Source organism: Aulostomus chinensis, chromosome 10, assembly GCF_037954235.1.
Source record: "Aulostomus chinensis isolate RoL2024-O1b breed Wild chromosome 10, RoL_Achi_v1.0, whole genome shotgun sequence".
Classification (NCBI taxonomy): Eukaryota; Metazoa; Chordata; class Actinopteri; order Syngnathiformes; family Aulostomidae; genus Aulostomus; species Aulostomus chinensis.
This window is the reverse complement of record NC_141329.1, coordinates 1,305,824-1,322,290: the sequence shown is the minus strand read 5'-3', so window position 1 is coordinate 1,322,290 and position 16,467 is coordinate 1,305,824. Positions and strand designations below refer to the sequence as shown.

At 47.3% G+C, this 16,467-nt stretch overlaps 1 protein-coding gene across 5 annotated transcripts in view; it reads left to right on the top strand.

The window, feature by feature from the left end:
* The first annotated feature begins 1,789 nt into the window (after nt 1-1,789).
* The window catches only part of fli1 (Fli-1 proto-oncogene, ETS transcription factor), a 32,005-nt gene continuing 17,327 nt past the window's right edge, over nt 1,790-16,467 (top strand). Inside the window, exons 1-5 of one of the 5 annotated variants that reach the window (XM_086215435.1) lie at nt 1,790-2,029; nt 3,344-3,427; nt 13,675-13,886; nt 14,144-14,295; nt 15,343-15,546. In XM_086215435.1, the coding sequence (XP_086071561.1) occupies nt 3,389-3,427; nt 13,675-13,886; nt 14,144-14,295; nt 15,343-15,546 (607 nt within the window). In that variant the 5' untranslated portion in view covers nt 1,790-2,029; nt 3,344-3,388. Of the gene's footprint in view, nt 2,030-3,343; nt 3,428-8,953; nt 9,109-9,317; nt 9,473-13,674; nt 13,887-14,140; nt 14,296-15,342; nt 15,547-16,467 lie in introns of those variants that run through there. The other 4 variants (XM_086215434.1, XM_086215437.1, XM_086215436.1 and 1 more) reach the window with 4 other exon arrangements.

Sequence of the window (16,467 nt, the reverse complement as noted above, 5' to 3'; positions counted from 1 at the left end):
GGAGCAAAAGAAGGCTGGAACGGGTCTGATCTCCATCTCCAGATCATCTCTTGGTTGCCCCTTAAACTAAATAAATAATTCATTACGGTTCAGAGTGAGGGGCTTCATTTACTTGATGAAATCACAGATGTCTGTAGGTCGCCCAAATCATCTGTTGTTGGTGGAATCCCAAGAGAGGGAGAATGTTAACAGAGCAGCCAGGAGAGCCCGAGACTGTTGATGGCCGAGAGGAATTAAATCTGTTTATTATCGCTCAAGTAAAGTTTGAGTTTGAGAACTGGAAGATGAGTACAAAACGCTGAAGTCTGGTGCCATCCTGCCGCCACGAGCATGATCACCTCTAATTGAATCTCAATACCATGACAAATAAAAAAAATGTGCTGGATTATGTAAGACTTGATGAAGCAACCAGACAGACCTGAAGAATTTGCAAATAATCTGCATTTTTACCTCCTTCAGAGACAGGAGAGACAGGCAGGTCTTTGCAGGAAGCCTGAGAATGTCCTTCTAGGTGGAGGCGTGGAAGCTCACTGAGTCCCACTGACGGAGATGTAAGGAAGGGTTGGACGTGGTCATCATTTCCATTCAGACTTATGTTGTCAGCGAAGCACACATGATATGAAATGATATTTTACTTCTTAAGTGGCACATTTTGGAAATTAATACTTGTTCATTTAAAAAAAGACTTTAATTCCTTTGGTGTCCTTTAAAAAAAAGACCACAAACGCCTGTGTTTATGAAAGTTAATCCACAGAATATCACATCAAAACATGAGCATCTTCTTGAGAATTCAGCGGTTGCTGTTCAAACGTGTTGGAGCCGTCTTGTTCTGCATCCTGAGGAAGGCAACACCGCAGCCTCGTCAATGCGGGTTTGGGTCTAACGGATGCTGGGAGTTCCGGTCATTGTTTCATGCTGGGAACACAATTATCACCGCTGCACTTTAATCACCGCGTTAGGAAACGGCGCGACAAACAGAAGGTCGGGCCACTGATGACGGACAAGGTGTTTACCAGATGAACCCACACAGCTTCAGAATTCATCAGCCGAGAAGAGACCAAGCTCTCAGTGCCTAAATAACAAGAAAAAAAAGCAAAGAAAATGAGCTTTGACGTGTAGAAAAGTTCGGTCCCACTGAGCCTTTAGTGGCTGCGTTGCCTCGCAGACGTGAGCTGAGCTCGCTGCGGCCGCTCGACCTTGAGGGGCTGTAAAACCCCACGGTTGGGCGACTCTCCTCGCCGTGAATTGGCCCACTTCCTCTGCTGGGACTCCCTCTCGGTGCGGAGGAAATGGAGTCAGTGAAGTGAGCGGGGTCATCAGCAGGAAGGGACCCGCGGAGGAACTGCAACAATTCCCGTGACTGAGATCCGCGTGTACCTGTGGGGCTGCGGAGGCTGACGGTGAGGAGAGAGCCGTGGCTGGTGTCCGGTGTGGGGCGACGTGTCTGGTGTTGGTGGTGACGGCTCCTCGTTGGTGCGAAGTTTAGTTTCATTAAATCACAATAAAAATATGAGATAGCAAGAAACAAACGCCATGAACCTGAGGAGCAGGTGGGAGAGGAAACATCGCGTGATTTGGGGTAAATTGGTATTTGTAAAAGAGAATCTTTTTTTAGGGCCCACAGTGACTCCCCTCACACACACACACACACGCGCGCGCGCGCGCGCACAGCAACATTAATCTTTTCAAGGATTGTTTTAAATATTTCGAATGAAAACGTAACTCGGACAAAACATAACGATGGGGGGGGGGGGCATCTGAATGATTTTAATCGACACTCGCGTGCTCCGTGGCTGCTCCTCTGTTTCACGCTCCAGTGGCCTCACCCGGCAGGAGGGGAGGTTTTCCCTCGCTGCTCATTGGCCGCGGCGCTCGGGCTCGGGGACGCTTCCATTCATACACCCGGCGCTCCTTCACGTCCCTTCCAAAATAACTCACCGTCACCTCTGGAAAAACCGGCTCTGTGTGCGCGGGACTAATTGTTTCAGATCGGCAGCGGAGGGATTCCACCGAGCAGGTCGACCGACAGGTGAGTGGGCGAAGCGACCAGCGCGCGAATGAAGAGGCGCGTGACCGTTCAGGCTGATCACTCATCAATACCTGTTTTTTGTTGACGTCACTGATTCATAAACTGTGTTTCAAACGGAGCGTTGCAACCCAAAAAAAACGGTGCGCTTTTCTGTCGGCGACAATTAAAGCGTAGGGTTCCCTTTTATGTCGCTGCTTTGTTCGGTGTTGTTTGTTTTGTTTTTGTTTTGTTTCTTTCTTTTTTGCGTCATTCAACGTCTGAGTCTTGAGGTTGAAGTCGGTTTGCGCCGCGAGGCTCGGGGGGACGCGCGAGTCCACATGGCGCGAGGGAGCGGGGATCAGTTGGCCCTGCTTTATGATGGATAGCAGCGAGCGAGGACGCTTAAAATGTAACACTAGAGGGGTCCGGGCCCGCGGGGCCGTCTCGGAGGAAGGTTCACGCCGTTCCTCACCAGCCCTCCGCCGCCTAATTGGCTGCAGATGCGGCGTCCTAGGCTCTTTTTACCGCTCAGAAATTGGAGGCATTTGGGGAAGTTTATGAGGCAAAGCCGCGCGCTCGCCTGCAGGAGCTGAGACTACAAAAACCAGTGGTCCCACACAAGCATTTAAACTACGAGTTTAAAACCCAAAACCCTGGGGGGGGGGGGGTAGCCCAATATCACTTATCACTTAAGCAGGAAAAAAAATGTGAATTTAAAAAGAGAACTTGCAGCGGCTCATCGCTTCTGCTTCCATTTTGGTTTAATTTGTCAGAAACGAACCGAACGCTCAGCGAGCAGCAGAAACCTCTGGTTCAGGTGAGTGTGTGAGCAGGAGGGTGACGTCGCGCTCACCTCCTGAGCCCCTCAGGTGTGTGTGAGGCGGGAGCTGCTTCCTGGTGACGGGAGGCGGGGCGGGGTGGTGGGGCTGAGCACCGTCCTCTAAGCGCCCTTTCACCCGAGACTTTGTAAGCTGCACTTATTAAAGCGAAAAGTGCTTCAATATGTGGCGAGCTTCAGGGGGGACGTGATGGGGGCTGGGATGGGGCCCTGCTTCTCCTCCTCCGGCCTGCAGCCCCGGCTGAGGGAGAAGTTCACCCAGGTTGTATCAGGTCCATCTCTAGACGCGGTTACTGCTGCGGAGCGTCCGCGGATGAGCCGCAGTCACGCGCAGCGCTCCGTCAAGCACATTTGCTTCTCTGTATTGTGGTCAAAGTGGTGGGTCGGGGCCGTGTGTGGGCCTCGTGGTGTGTTGACACAGGCACGAGAACTCATCAGAAAGGTTCGATCACCTGTCAGGTGATTTACCCTCGTCTCCCTCCCCCCTCCCCCGCCAGGGCCCACCGGACACCGAGCACCCCGGGTCTGTCCGTCCAGTAGTCATGTTCCAAACTGTCCCTGACACGTCGTCTTACGTCAAGGTAAGACACCACCGTCACTTCGACCAGGTAATGTTGGCGGGACAAACTGGGCTCTTCGTTCTGACTGAAGCATGTTGAACTGATCCTGGTGTCACATCTGTCCACCTCAATAACCAGTGCTTGGTATCAACTCCAGTTTGCTTGATGTTAACCCCAGTATGCTTGGTATCAACCCAGTATGTTTGGTATCAACCCAGTATGCTTGGTATCAACCCAGTATGTTTGGTAACAACCCAGTATGCTTGGTATCAACCCAGTATGCTTGGTATCAACCCAGTATGTTTGGTAACAACCCAGTATGCTTGGTATCAACTCCAGTATGCTTGGTATCAACCCAGTATGTTTGGTATCAACCCAGTATGCTTGGTATCAACCCAGTATGCTTGGTATCAACCCAGTATGTTTGGTATCAACCCAGTATGCTTGATATCAACCCAGTATGTTTGGTATCAACCCAGTATGTTTGGTATCAACCCAGTATGCTTGGTATCAACCCAGTATGTTTGGTATCAACCCAGTATGCTTGGTATCAACCCCAGTATGCTTGGTATCAACCCAGTATGCTTGGTATCAACCCAGTATGTTTGGTATCAACCCAGTATGCTTGGTATCAACCCAGTATGCTTGGTATCAACCCCAGTATGTTTGGTATCAACCCAGTATGTTTGGTATCAACCCAGTATGCTTGGTATCAACCCAGTATGTTTGGTATCAACCCAGTATGCTTGGTATCAACCCAGTATGTTTGGTATCAACCCAGTATGCTTGGTATCAACCCAGTATGTTTGGTATCAACCCAGTATGTTTGGTATCAACCCCAGTACGCTTGGTATCAACCCCAGTACGTTTGGTATCAACCCAGTATGCTTGGTATCAACCCCAGTATGTTTGGTATCAACCAAGTATGTTTGGTATCAACCAAGTATGTTTGGTATCAACCCCAGTATGTTTGGTATCAACCCAGTATGTTTGGTATCAACCCAGTATATTTGGTATCAACCCAGTATGCTTGGTATCAACCCCAGTATGTTTGGTATCAACCCAGTATGTTTGGTATCAACCCAGTATGTTTGGTATCAACCCCAGTATGTTTGGTATCAACCCAGTATGCTTGGTATCAACCCAGTATGTTTGGTATCAACCCCAGTATGTTTGGTATCAACCCAGTATGTTTGGTATCAACCCAGTATATTTGGTATCAACCCAGTATGCTTGGTATCAACCCAGTATGTTTGGTATCAACCCAGTATGTTTGGTATCAACCCCAGTATGTTTGGTATCAACCCAGTATGCTTGGTATCAACCCAGTATGTTTGGTATCAACCCAGTATGCTTGGTATCAACCCCAGCATGTTTGGTATCAACCCAGTATGTTTGGTATCAACCCAGTATGTTTGGTATCAACCCAGTATGTTTGGTATCAACCCCAGTGTGCTTGGTATCAACCCCAGTATGTTTGGTATCAACCCAGTATGTTTGGTATCAACCCAGTATGTTTGGTATCAACCCAGTATGCTTGGTATCAACCCAGTATGCTTGGTATCAACCCAGTATGTTTGGTATCAACCCAGTATGTTTGGTATCAACCCCAGTATGTTTGGTATCAACCCAGTATGCTTGGTATCAACCCAGTATGCTTGGTATCAACCCAGTATGTTTGGTATCAACCCAGTATGTTTGGTATCAACCCAGTATGTTTGGTATCAACCCAGTATGCTTGGTATCAACCCAGTATGCTTGGTATCAACCCCAGTATGTTTGGTATCAACCCAGTATGTTTGGTATCAACCCAGTATGCTTGATGTTACCCTCGCTCTTCTTCTTCTACCTATCAAACTGCCTCCCTGCTGCTTCCATACTTTCTGCTGCGGTGGAGGACTCAAATGTCCTGGACTACAACACTCCCGAATCATCAGTTGCACATCAGACTCCCCCTTCCCTCTCGCCCTCTTTCTCTCCCTCCATCTCTCTTCCTTTTTCTCCTCTCTCACTCTCCGTCTTTCTCTCTCCCTCTTTTTCCTTCTCTTTCTCTCTCCCTTTTTCTCCCTCCCTCTCCCCTCCCTGTCTTTCCCTCTTTCTCCTGTCTTCCTCTTTCTCTCCCTCCCTGTCTCTCCCTGTCTCCCCTTTCTCTCCTTCCCCTTCCCTCTCTCCCACTTTCTCCAGTCTCTCCCTCTTTCTCCTGTCTCGCTCTCTTTCTCTCTCTACCTGTCTCTCCCTTTCTCCTGTCTCTTCCTCCCTGTCTCTCCTTTCTCCAGTCTCTCCCTCTTTCTCGTCTCTCTCCCTCCCTGTCTCTCTCCCTCCCTCTCTCTCTAATCCTATTCTGCATGTGGCGCAGTGCGGAGACCTGTAACTGCCTCTTATCTCACCTGCGCCGCTCTCTCTTCTTTGCGGTATAAATGTGAAGTCACGCGTCAATATTTGGAGGGTGAATCCATCGTCATCATCGTCATCATCGTCATCATCATCACGTGTTCGTGATGCCAGCTTCTCTCATAATCAAGGTCTTTTTCTCTGCAGGAGCGACTTTATTTCGTCTTTTCGACTTTGATTTCCACTCTGAATAAAGGCGCTTTTCACCGGGCGGCCGCAGCGCTCGAGCCCCTGCGGACCCTCGGAGCTCCACAGCTCCTGGTTTGTTGTGTGGGAGAGAGACGAAGGTTCAGGAGGAGAAAATGAGATTTTTAAATTCGTCTCTCTGCTTCCGAAATGCCAGACCAGGCACGAGCCGCCGGGTTTAACCTCCGGTTTCTGACTTGTAGTGGGAATGCAGAGATCGAATCTGTTTCTATTTATTAAATATTGTCATTCCACCCGGATTCTGTTTTCTTTCCTTCTTTTTTTCCCCGTCCCGTCCTCCCTGCTAGAGACGTCGGTCAGAATGTTGCAGGCCTCAGTTCAGAATTTAAAAGAAATATCCCTCATCCAGGCGACTCCGCGGCCCAGCATTTGGTTTTGTTTGGTTAAGGCCGGGCGAGACTGGAACTCTCCAATAAAAAATAAATCTCAAATTAATTATGGCCTGGAGCGAGGGGCCAGACAGTTCGTGCCTGTGTGCTGCAGACTGCGCGCTCTGCCCGGCGGAGTTGAGACTCGGGCTGCGCGTCTCTCAGTCCGAGAGAAGAAAGAACGAGGCGGATGGGAGTTGGTGATCCGCTGAGCGACATCCAGGAGGACGCGAGCCGGCGAGGCCCCTCAGCACCTCCTCACTGCTCCCCACACATCAGGGATGGAGGTTCACATTCTGGAGACCCAATAAACCTGTCCGAGAGAGAGAGAGCGAGAGAGAGAAGGAGAGAGAGAGAGAGAGAGAGAGAGAGAGAGAGAGAGAGAGTCGGTTTGTGCACTATATATATAAAAAGATATAAAAAGGGAAATAAATTCCTCAATCATTTTGATTTGTTAGCCTTTATGATATTTTAGGAACAAGCGCCAGCATCTTAATATGAAGCAGAACCTTCACAGCAGGAAAAATGTGCTGGATTAGAGTTTATTTTCCTCTTTTTATCTCCCGTTTGACGGAGTCTTCTCACTTTTTCTGGACCTTTGTGGCGAATAAAAAACTCACTTTTTCCGTCCAGGCCTGTAACCAAATTATCCGCATGCATCCTACACCCCGAGTGCTGTAATAGATCTTGATATGAGGATGGTTTCAGAATCGAGAGCTGCTGAACATAATTCCACCGGCGTGTCCGCCCACCTCTGCCCCCCCCCCCCCCCCCCCCCCCCCAAGAGGAGCTACTGCTCGCGGTGTAAGGAAGAAATGTCTGGCTGTCTCGATGCAGCGTCAAGCCAGATGTTCTGTGGTTGACTGTGTAAACCAACTTGCATCTGTTTATTGGCCTTCCAAAATGTTTGTTACCGCTGTATTCATTATAGTCCTGGTAGGTCCCGGACCCCGGACCTCCTCGCGTTTGAGTGAGACAGGGAGCCATCTTGGCCGGGCCTCGTTTTTCAAAGATGCTGTCAGATTAGAAGCCAGACTGGTGAAAAGAGGAGGGCGTTTGTGGAAACGCGTCCTGCAGTTGTATTTCATCTCACTGCTGTTTCAATTATTTACACCACTTGAAGTAAATTTGGCAGAGCAGTGGAGCGGAAGATACATTCACCTTTTTATGAATGGACAAAGATGATATACAAGAGTGCAATAATTCAGCAGATGTTTCTCCTGGTGCTGGAGCACCTGGAGGTCACATCTCCAGCAACTCTCTAATTTGCCACTTCATCACTGCTCTGCCTCCAGAAGAATAAGCGGGCTGTATATCCTCAGCGCGCAACAACAACAGAAACGAGCCCGCACAGTCACTGAAGAGTTAAACAAGGTGTCTCCCTTAATTACACGAGTCTGAGCTGGCCTCAGGCAGGAGAAGCCTTGACCCTTAGCAGGATCCAGATGTGGTGGTCCCCAGGGTGGGGCCCTCAGCCCCACCAGACCCCCAAGTGGAGAGCAGACAGGCCGGCCCCGCTGCCCGCCGCTGTGGCGCAGCCTCCGTCTGCTGGGAGCAGCAGTTGCTCCGGCGACTTTTCTCCAAAATTCAGTTTAACTGTTAACTGGGATTTTCTGGGTTCTGATTTACATTTTTTTTGTATCTTTGTCCTGGAAAAAAGGACACAATTTTAAAATAACCTGGTGATTTGAAGGAGATCAAAGCCTCCAGTCCTATTTTTGTTTTTGTAGTTTTTATTGTTGAATCTCGAGTGGAGGAAGGACCAAAGCCGCTGGTCAGAGGCTCCACGTCAGCCAGCCGCGCCAAAATGTGCTGGGATTGATGGGGGCAATTTCATCTGGTAGACGGAAAGAAAAATACCTATGGGGGGGGGGGGGGATGTTTTCTGTGTGACCCAGGAGAGCGGAGGGAACACGAGTGTCACTAGCAACTGAAAATAATAATAATAATAATAATAATAATAATGATAATAATAATAATGATAGTGGCCCCTTCTTGACTCCCCGCTGCAGGCTGCGTGTGATCACCACGCAGCGCGCACGTGTGGCGCAGACCCTGAGCGGGAGGATCATTAGCGGCATCTCAGGAAGTCTTCACGGAGGCTTGGAGCAAGAAGGTCCGCCATGGGTGCTCACCCCCCCCCCCCCCCCCCCCCGATTTACAGCTCCATCAACCTTCTTTCATGTAACAATTTCACGATAAAACATTGAATCTATTGAGGTTTGGGGGGGGGGGGGGGCTGGCCAGAGCTGGAAGAGCTCTAAAACTGGAGATAAGTAAGAGAACAGTTCTACGTTCTCCACGGGGAGGCTCGGTGAATATGAAGCTTTAGAACCAGTCCAGCCCGCCACATGTGTGCCACCGCCGCGGGGCCGAGCAGCCGCCGTCCCTCAGCCCGCAGCAGCGAGCTCCGGCAGGCAGCCATCCTGTAAATATTTCCGAGCAGAAAAACATGAGAGCGGAGCGAGCAGTCAATTGTTCAGCCTGCTTATCTCCCCGGGACAGTATCCTGCTCTCAGAAGGCAGGGCTTTCGGTGACACACAGCTTCCTCCTCAACCTTCTCAACACTGGTGACTTCACTTCCCAAATTTAGAGGAAAGAAAAAACTCAATCCGGTAAAAGTGTCTCTTTCTCTCCGCCGCGTACCGGGGGCTGGAATTAATTCAGGAGCGTGTCATGTTCGGAATATTGTCGGAGTCCGCTGAAAATTGCGCAAAATGGACGGAACTATTAAGGTAAGGGTGGAGAGCGGGGTGTAGGAGTTTGTGGGAGACCGCTTTTTCGAAGTTGCGCCTCCTTTTTTCAGCGAAGGGCTGAAATGCCTCCGTGTGTCGGTGAGAGCTGAGACGATGAGCGGCTCTTTCTCTGGGCTTAGAGCGCGCTGACCAGATTTCCTTCTCTTCCTCTTTTCTCTGAGGGAAAGTGTCCCCTTGCCCCTGTTTTTTTTTAAACAATTCTCTGGTTGCGAGGGGACGCAGCGATGTGGATTGAAGGCTGACGGTTTTGGATTTTGGGGACCGAGCGCACAATTACGCACGTCTGGACGGGCGCGAGGAGTGGCCGCTCGCTTAGACAGCGCGGTGGAGACGGGGCTTTCATGTAGGTATGATTTATCCCGCAGTTCAGCGGCTTAGTTTAGTCTGGGCGGCGGGGATTGAGCAATAGCCGGGACTGGAGGGAGAGCTGGATACGACGTGCGGAGCTGCGCAACAGCGGCGTGGCACGTCGCCCGGTCCGGGACCGTCACCGGCCAGCGGGGTGATGATGGTGGGAGTTTATAGACGATATAACGGGGATCTGTGTGCTGCTGTTGCTGGAGGAGTGTGACGCTGCTCCTTCCTCTGTCCGACATGTTGAAGAAAAACTGTCATTTAGTAACTTGATGCGGCAACTGAGGAGTTCGCAACACTTTCAACCGCAGACTTCACAATGGTGCCTTTCGCCTGCTCCTTGTGTAGTTACACAACTATTTTGAAATGGAATGCTGGTAGTCAGGAGCGCTGCTCTATATTAACATTGGCTACTGGCCCCCCGACAGTCAAATTCCAGATGTTTATGGCTGCAGCGGCCAGATGTTGAATGGTAAATCCCTATTAGCCGACTGAGATGCGTTCAGTCTGTCCTCCAGTTAACAAGTGTGAGCTGGAAGAATGCAGCATGTCTTTACGTGGAAAGTGGTGTCTCTTATTTTATATATTTATATCTATATCTATATAACTCTCTCTCTCTCTCTCTCTATATATATATATATATATATAGATAGATGATAGATAGATAGATAGATAGGTAGATAGATAGATAGATAGATAGATAGATAGATGATAGATATATCTATATAAATAAAATAAGATATAGTGTGTGTGTGTGTGTGTGTGTGTGTGTGTGTGTGTGTGTGTGTGTGTGTAAGAGGGTGTTTGTGTATGAAAGTCAGAGGTCTGGAGGAGGAACGTAATCATAATTGGATCCGTGGGTGTAAATGAGCGGCTGCTGGCTGCGTTCATGCTCGCTGAGAGAAGGGAAGGGCTCTGCAACCATGAGAGCTTCCTGCTCCACACAATCTTTTCCTGACAGGTTTCCTCTTCCTCCTTAAACAAAAGACAGGAATGACCCCCCTCCTGCTGGATGGTGGTGGTGGTGTGTGTGTGTGTGTGTGTGTGTGTGTGTGTGTGTGTGTGTGTGTGTGTGTGGACGCCAAACAGACACGTGTAGTCTGGATGTGGAGAGGTTACATATATCCAGTCTACTCCTGACGCGTCGTGACGCACTTGAGGAGTCGGCCGTGACTGAAGCCGAGCCGCAGCGGGGTGCCCCCCCAGCAGGTGTCACACTCTCACAATGCTGGAACAGCGGTGGCACACAAACAGCAGACTTGGATGTTTGTTTCCTTCTTTGTCTGTTCTTCTTAATTTTATCTTCACTGCAGTTATTGGCGATTATGTTCAAATGTGTTCCTCTATAGATAAAACTTGAGACTAACTGTAACTGCTGGTGTGTGTGTGTGTGTGTGTGTGTGTGTGTGTGTGTGTGTGTGTGTGTGTGTGTGTGTGTTTGCTGCAGATATGAGAGGAAAACTACTGTGAACTCGCACGGCTCTCAGCTTTTCTTACCAGTGTTCCTATTTTAAGCTCCATCTGTAATCTTGATAAGAGGACACACACCACTTGCCAATCATGGTTTCAATTGCACAGGCTGATATGTCACTGTAAATACAACTTGTAACAGTCATGAGAGTTGAGGAGGCTCTTATCAGGCTGTAATGAGACCTTCTCAAACTCTTCTACACATTATCAAGGGCAGACTAGCTGCTGTGCGCTGCCTAGATAGTAAGCGTTGCTGCCAGGCTTCAGACTATGATGGATCCTGGTTAAATCTCTGGAAAATCTAGTTCTGGCGAGATGGTTAAATGCTCTGGTGAGGTTCAGCGTTTGTATCTTCTCTTCACCCGCAGAGTCATATTTTTTTACTCCTTTTAAGTCCCTAAAGTTCTCTTTGTATTTGGCACTTGGTTTAGACGGAGGTGAAGAAAATGACATTTCTGCTCAACACAGGTGCTTTTTAGCGTGGAGACGCGACTTTAGATTTGAAGATCATACAACACAGACTGTGGTGATCGTGCTCCGACCCTTTGCTGGTGTAAAGACATTTAAGGCTATAATGCACACATGTATTTACAAGATAGATTTTTTTCCACAGTAAACACTGACATAACTTCAGAATGTAAATTAAACACACTGCTAATGTCACCGCGAATCCAGAATTACGTCACGCAGCATAACAATGATTGCTATGTTTTCATTAATCCAGTAGAATAATTTGAAGAATATTTAATTCTGGTAGTGTTGGACTTCTAATTTTCTAACTTCAATTTTATACACACACAGACAACACCTAAAACCCAGAATCAGTTCAGAATATAAACGGTTGTTTTATTTTTACAGTCTATAAAGGAGCCACAACTGCACTAAAAAGCTTACTAAAAAAAACAACTATAACCATTGTTGATATATATATGTGTGTGTGTGTGTGTGTGTGTGTGTGTGTGTGTGTGTGTGTGCGTGCGTGCGTGCGTGCGTGCGTGCGTGTGTGTGTGTGTATGTCAAGATACACAATGTACAGTGGCCAATGAAAATTTGCAAAATAAGATTCGGACAAAAATGGATAAATGAAAACGTTGCACTTGCATGAAATGCCTCAAAGAGGAGTGGTACTGAAGTTCTGTGAGAGCTTGAGGATTTTTAAAGAATGCAAATGGCTACATGTTGGAAATATTGATCAATGAATATCAAGTAGAATTTTCCCCTGAAGCAGATATGTGGCATTTTGGAACGAAATAATTCAGTCCTCAGGGATTAGACACGTCTCAGTCTAAGCTGTGCCATCAGATGCTATCAGATCCAGATGTGCATCAGTCCGATGCCGAGTCTAAGTAGAGGCAGAGGCATGACTGTAATGATTTCACTTGATATTCTGACTTCTCCTTCTCTGCTTTCTGTTTGTTTGGTTGTTTTTAACGATGACGGAAGAGAGAAAAATGATTCATCAAGTCCTTCTTAATGAGTATCAACCCTCTTGAAGCTGATCAAGCTTGAGCCTGGGACGCTTCTAGGATGGTGACATTGTCCGACTCTGTTCACTGTAAAACCCAAAGCGGTGACATCTGCATTTTAAAACATATAACCCGTTACGTACATAATCCATGTTCTACTCCCTAGACATTACACAAACCCTCACACGCTGAAACCACATAATATCTTGTCCAGCTGAGAGTTTCTGCTTTTGTTTTCTTTAATAAACTTACATCGCTCCAGCTGAGCCACAGCAGAGGGGTCAGTGTAGCCATGACCCCCCTGCTTCTGTTGAGTCTTCAGCTGCGGAGTGGAACCCGTGCTCCAGACAAGGCCGGCACTGCCGGGCCTGACAGGAGTCTGAGGTCCAGTGATGAAGAGATACTGGAAATGAGAGATAGAGGCGTATTATTCCAGGAATCTGGAAAATGTTCAGGGCTTTATGTGAGAATCTTATAATTCCAGAAGCTTTGTTTATTTGCTTTATTCATGGACCAATGAGTCATTCCCACCAGGACCGTCGCGTAGTGGCTGATGATAAACCTGTGTGATGGCGGAACCCAAGCTTACAACTCTGTCTTAGCCCACTGCGGGCATGTTTGAAGTCGTCCTAACATCAACAGGAAGCAACAGTAGCAACGTGGGCTGTTTACACAAACTACTCAGGATGCCAGACTGTGATATGACCCATAACTGCACATAATTACTGTAAACAGAAGTCCTCAAGAGAGGGAAACTTTGACATCACAAGTTTCTGTGTTGTGTCAAATGAGATTCCGAAGTTGCATTTCCACGTGACCAAATCCTGATATTCTCCAAGGAAGTGTTTGACTTGCTCTTCAGAAGATAGTGAATTAAAAACCAATATTATGCTTTTATGTTAACTAAGAAAGTACAGACAGGAGATTTTTGTTGGAAACAAAGTTTCTTGAAAGGTTAAAAAATGTCAAATACAGCATTTTTTTTAAGGTCATAGATTTACTATATCTTGATTTTTGATTCAGAGTCAGAAGTGCAAAGTTATGTGCTACCTAACAAGCAGAAACTCCAGGAAATCATGGTGGCCAGCTCAAGTTCCTCCAGGATACAGCCTCAAACTTCCTAACACATCGGTCGGACTTTTAGAAACCCAAAGCGTGAGCGAGCCTGGTCATTGCCGGTAGCATCTCTGTGAGGACTGCTGTGTCTGCTTTAGTGAAGGGAGACGTAACAGCCAGTTGTTCCATCTTCTTACAGGAGGCGCTATCAGTGGTGAGTGAAGACCAGTCCTTATTTGAGCCTCCATACGCTGCTGCTGCCCCTCTCCCCAAGACAGACATGACTGCATCTGGAGCGCAGGACTACGGCCAGACCCACAAAATCAACCCTTTACCCCCCCAGCAGGAGTGGATCAACCAGCCAGTGAGGGTCAACGTCAAGAGAGAATATGAGCACATGAATGGCTCGAGGTAAACCGTCATGGCACTGATCTTCTTCTTCACAGTTGCCCCTGTCGCCGCCCATCAGGTCATTTCTTGACCCTGTCTTTTGCTCCTGATCTTCGATACACACGACCCTGGCCAGTGAGGGGCTGACACATCTCAGGCCAAAGTCAATGACGTGCAAGGAAAACCAGCAACACCCAATTTATCTGTTGATAATATTTTTACAACTGTCTTGTGTGTGTGTGTGTGTGTGTGTGTGTGTGTGTGTGTGTGTGTAGCAGGGAGTCTCCTGTGGACTGCAGTGTGGGTAAATGTAATAAGCTGGTGGGGAGTAATGACACATCTCAGATGAACTATGGAAGCTACATGGATGAGAAGAACGCTCCTCCCCCCAACATGACCACCAATGAGCGGAGAGTCATTGTACCTGCAGGTAAACGTTTTCGGACAAGCAGTGCAAAGTAGATGTAACTACACCAGAGCGATACAGCAGACAGACGCTTGGAGATGAAGGTCCTCCACCAAATCCAAAGCCAAAAAGAAAAAAAGCTATTTTTTTGCCACTTGAAACAGATCAGCACCAAAGTTTAGGTGAATTCCGTGTCAGTTCTTTGGGACAGAATCCCTCCACTGTTTTGGCCAAACTTTGCCGAAGCTGTCCAGTTTTTATTTAGCCGGTTAATGATGTGAAGCACCGTGCCAATGTTAACCTCACCCACCGGAGCGCGGCTGAATGCACGCAGGTAGACGCGTTTGTTCGTCTGCCAGGTTTATGTATTCTCCTCTGGTTTCCTGCAGCTCATCCTTAAATTTGTATAATTTAATGTTGTTCCGAGTCTTCAGGAAAGTATTCTCCATGTTTAAGTTGACTTTGTGGATAGACTTAAGCCATGCAGCCAGAGGAATGAGAATTTCCCAGAAAATGAGGGCATAAAATTAATTTAATTACATTCAAATGGAGTCTCGGTTCATTTTCCATTTTAAAGGCTATCCAAGTGTTAGTGCTGAACAACAAAAGGCCACTCATCTGTTATCCTGACACAGAGCCGGCTATTTTACCCCTAGTGGGATGACTGGGGTCCTGGATCCCAGATTGTCTGTGCAGGGTTTATCAAACCTGCTGTGCATTTGTTTGTTTAAGTTCACCAGCCAGAGGGAAGAATACACCGTACAAGACACCGCAAATGTTGAACAATGACAGGAAAGGATTTCAGAATGAATGTGAAAGCTGGTTTACCTGTAACGTAATATCCCAAATCTCTGGCAAACCCTCTCATGGTGAAAATAAGACCAAGAATTATTTACAACGACCATCAGAAGTCTGGTACTAATACAAAATTATGTTTTCAATTTGTCCATTTCTCCTCTGTTTCTTGTGCCAGTGAGATACAAAACTGTCTTCCTGGCTGTGTCCAGAACCATTCTGTGTGCAGTCAATAAACCTGTCGTCTTCTTCTTCTTCTTCTTCTTCTTCCTGCAGACCCTTCCTTGTGGTCCCAGGACCATGTGCGCCAGTGGCTAGAGTGGGCTATCAAGGAGTACGGCCTGCTAGAGATCGACACGGCCATGTTTCAGAACACAGACGGCAAAGAGCTCTGCAAGATGAGCAAGGATGATTTCCTCCGGCTCACCACCATGTACAATGCTGAAGTGCTTCTCTCTCATCTCAATTACCTCAGGGAAAGTAAGTATACTCTCTGAAAATGTTTAAGAATAAACAGATGGGCAAATGCTGGACTCCAACAGCAGTAATTAGATACTAAATTGACAGAAACAGAGCAGAAAGAAGACTGATTTTTGTCAACGAGGCAGCAAAAGGACAGTTCTGTGGTGAAATGCGCTCTTTATTCCGACAATAGAATGCCGCTGGGATGACGTATTTTTGTAGGCAAAACCCAAAGTTCCCTCGACCATAAACCAATAGGATTTTTATGGTTGATTATGGATTATTTTGGAAAATCGGCTCTGCGGAGAAGAAAAGGTTATGAGATTTACACTTTTTATTTTGCAAAATATTTTTCAGAAATGAACGCCACTTTTATGATTCGTGAAGCCTAAATGCAATCATTAGCAGTGCAAAGCTCACGTTTGCTATGAAGGAACTGCTCCACGGAAACATGACCACAACTTTGCAACTCTTGTTTTTGCAGGATGACGTTTATGTCTATGACAGCCTCCGTAGCCTCCTTTAGACACTTCTTTTTAAAACGAACAATGCTTCAAAATTCCCAACTTTCAGTTTTGACTGCAGCTGTGCGGCTTGGAAGAAAGGTACAAGTGAAACGTTGTCACTTGAGGTCATCACACAATAGCTCCTCCTCCTCTACAGCCTGGGTGAGGCATCTTTCCTCATCCAGTGCAACAAAGCGCCACAATATTCCCCGACTGTCAACCACAGACTTTATTTCAGGCATTTCACCAAAAGACCATTCAGAAAACCTGTGGACGATGAGACGAGGCAACCGGACATTCAAAAACACTAACTTATTTCCAGGTTTTAGGAATATTCTGTTTCATCCACTCTATTTATCTGACATCTCTTTTCACCAAAACCAGAGATCAGAGTTAACCAAGCCTCCTTTCATGTCTTTTTATCTACTTCAGA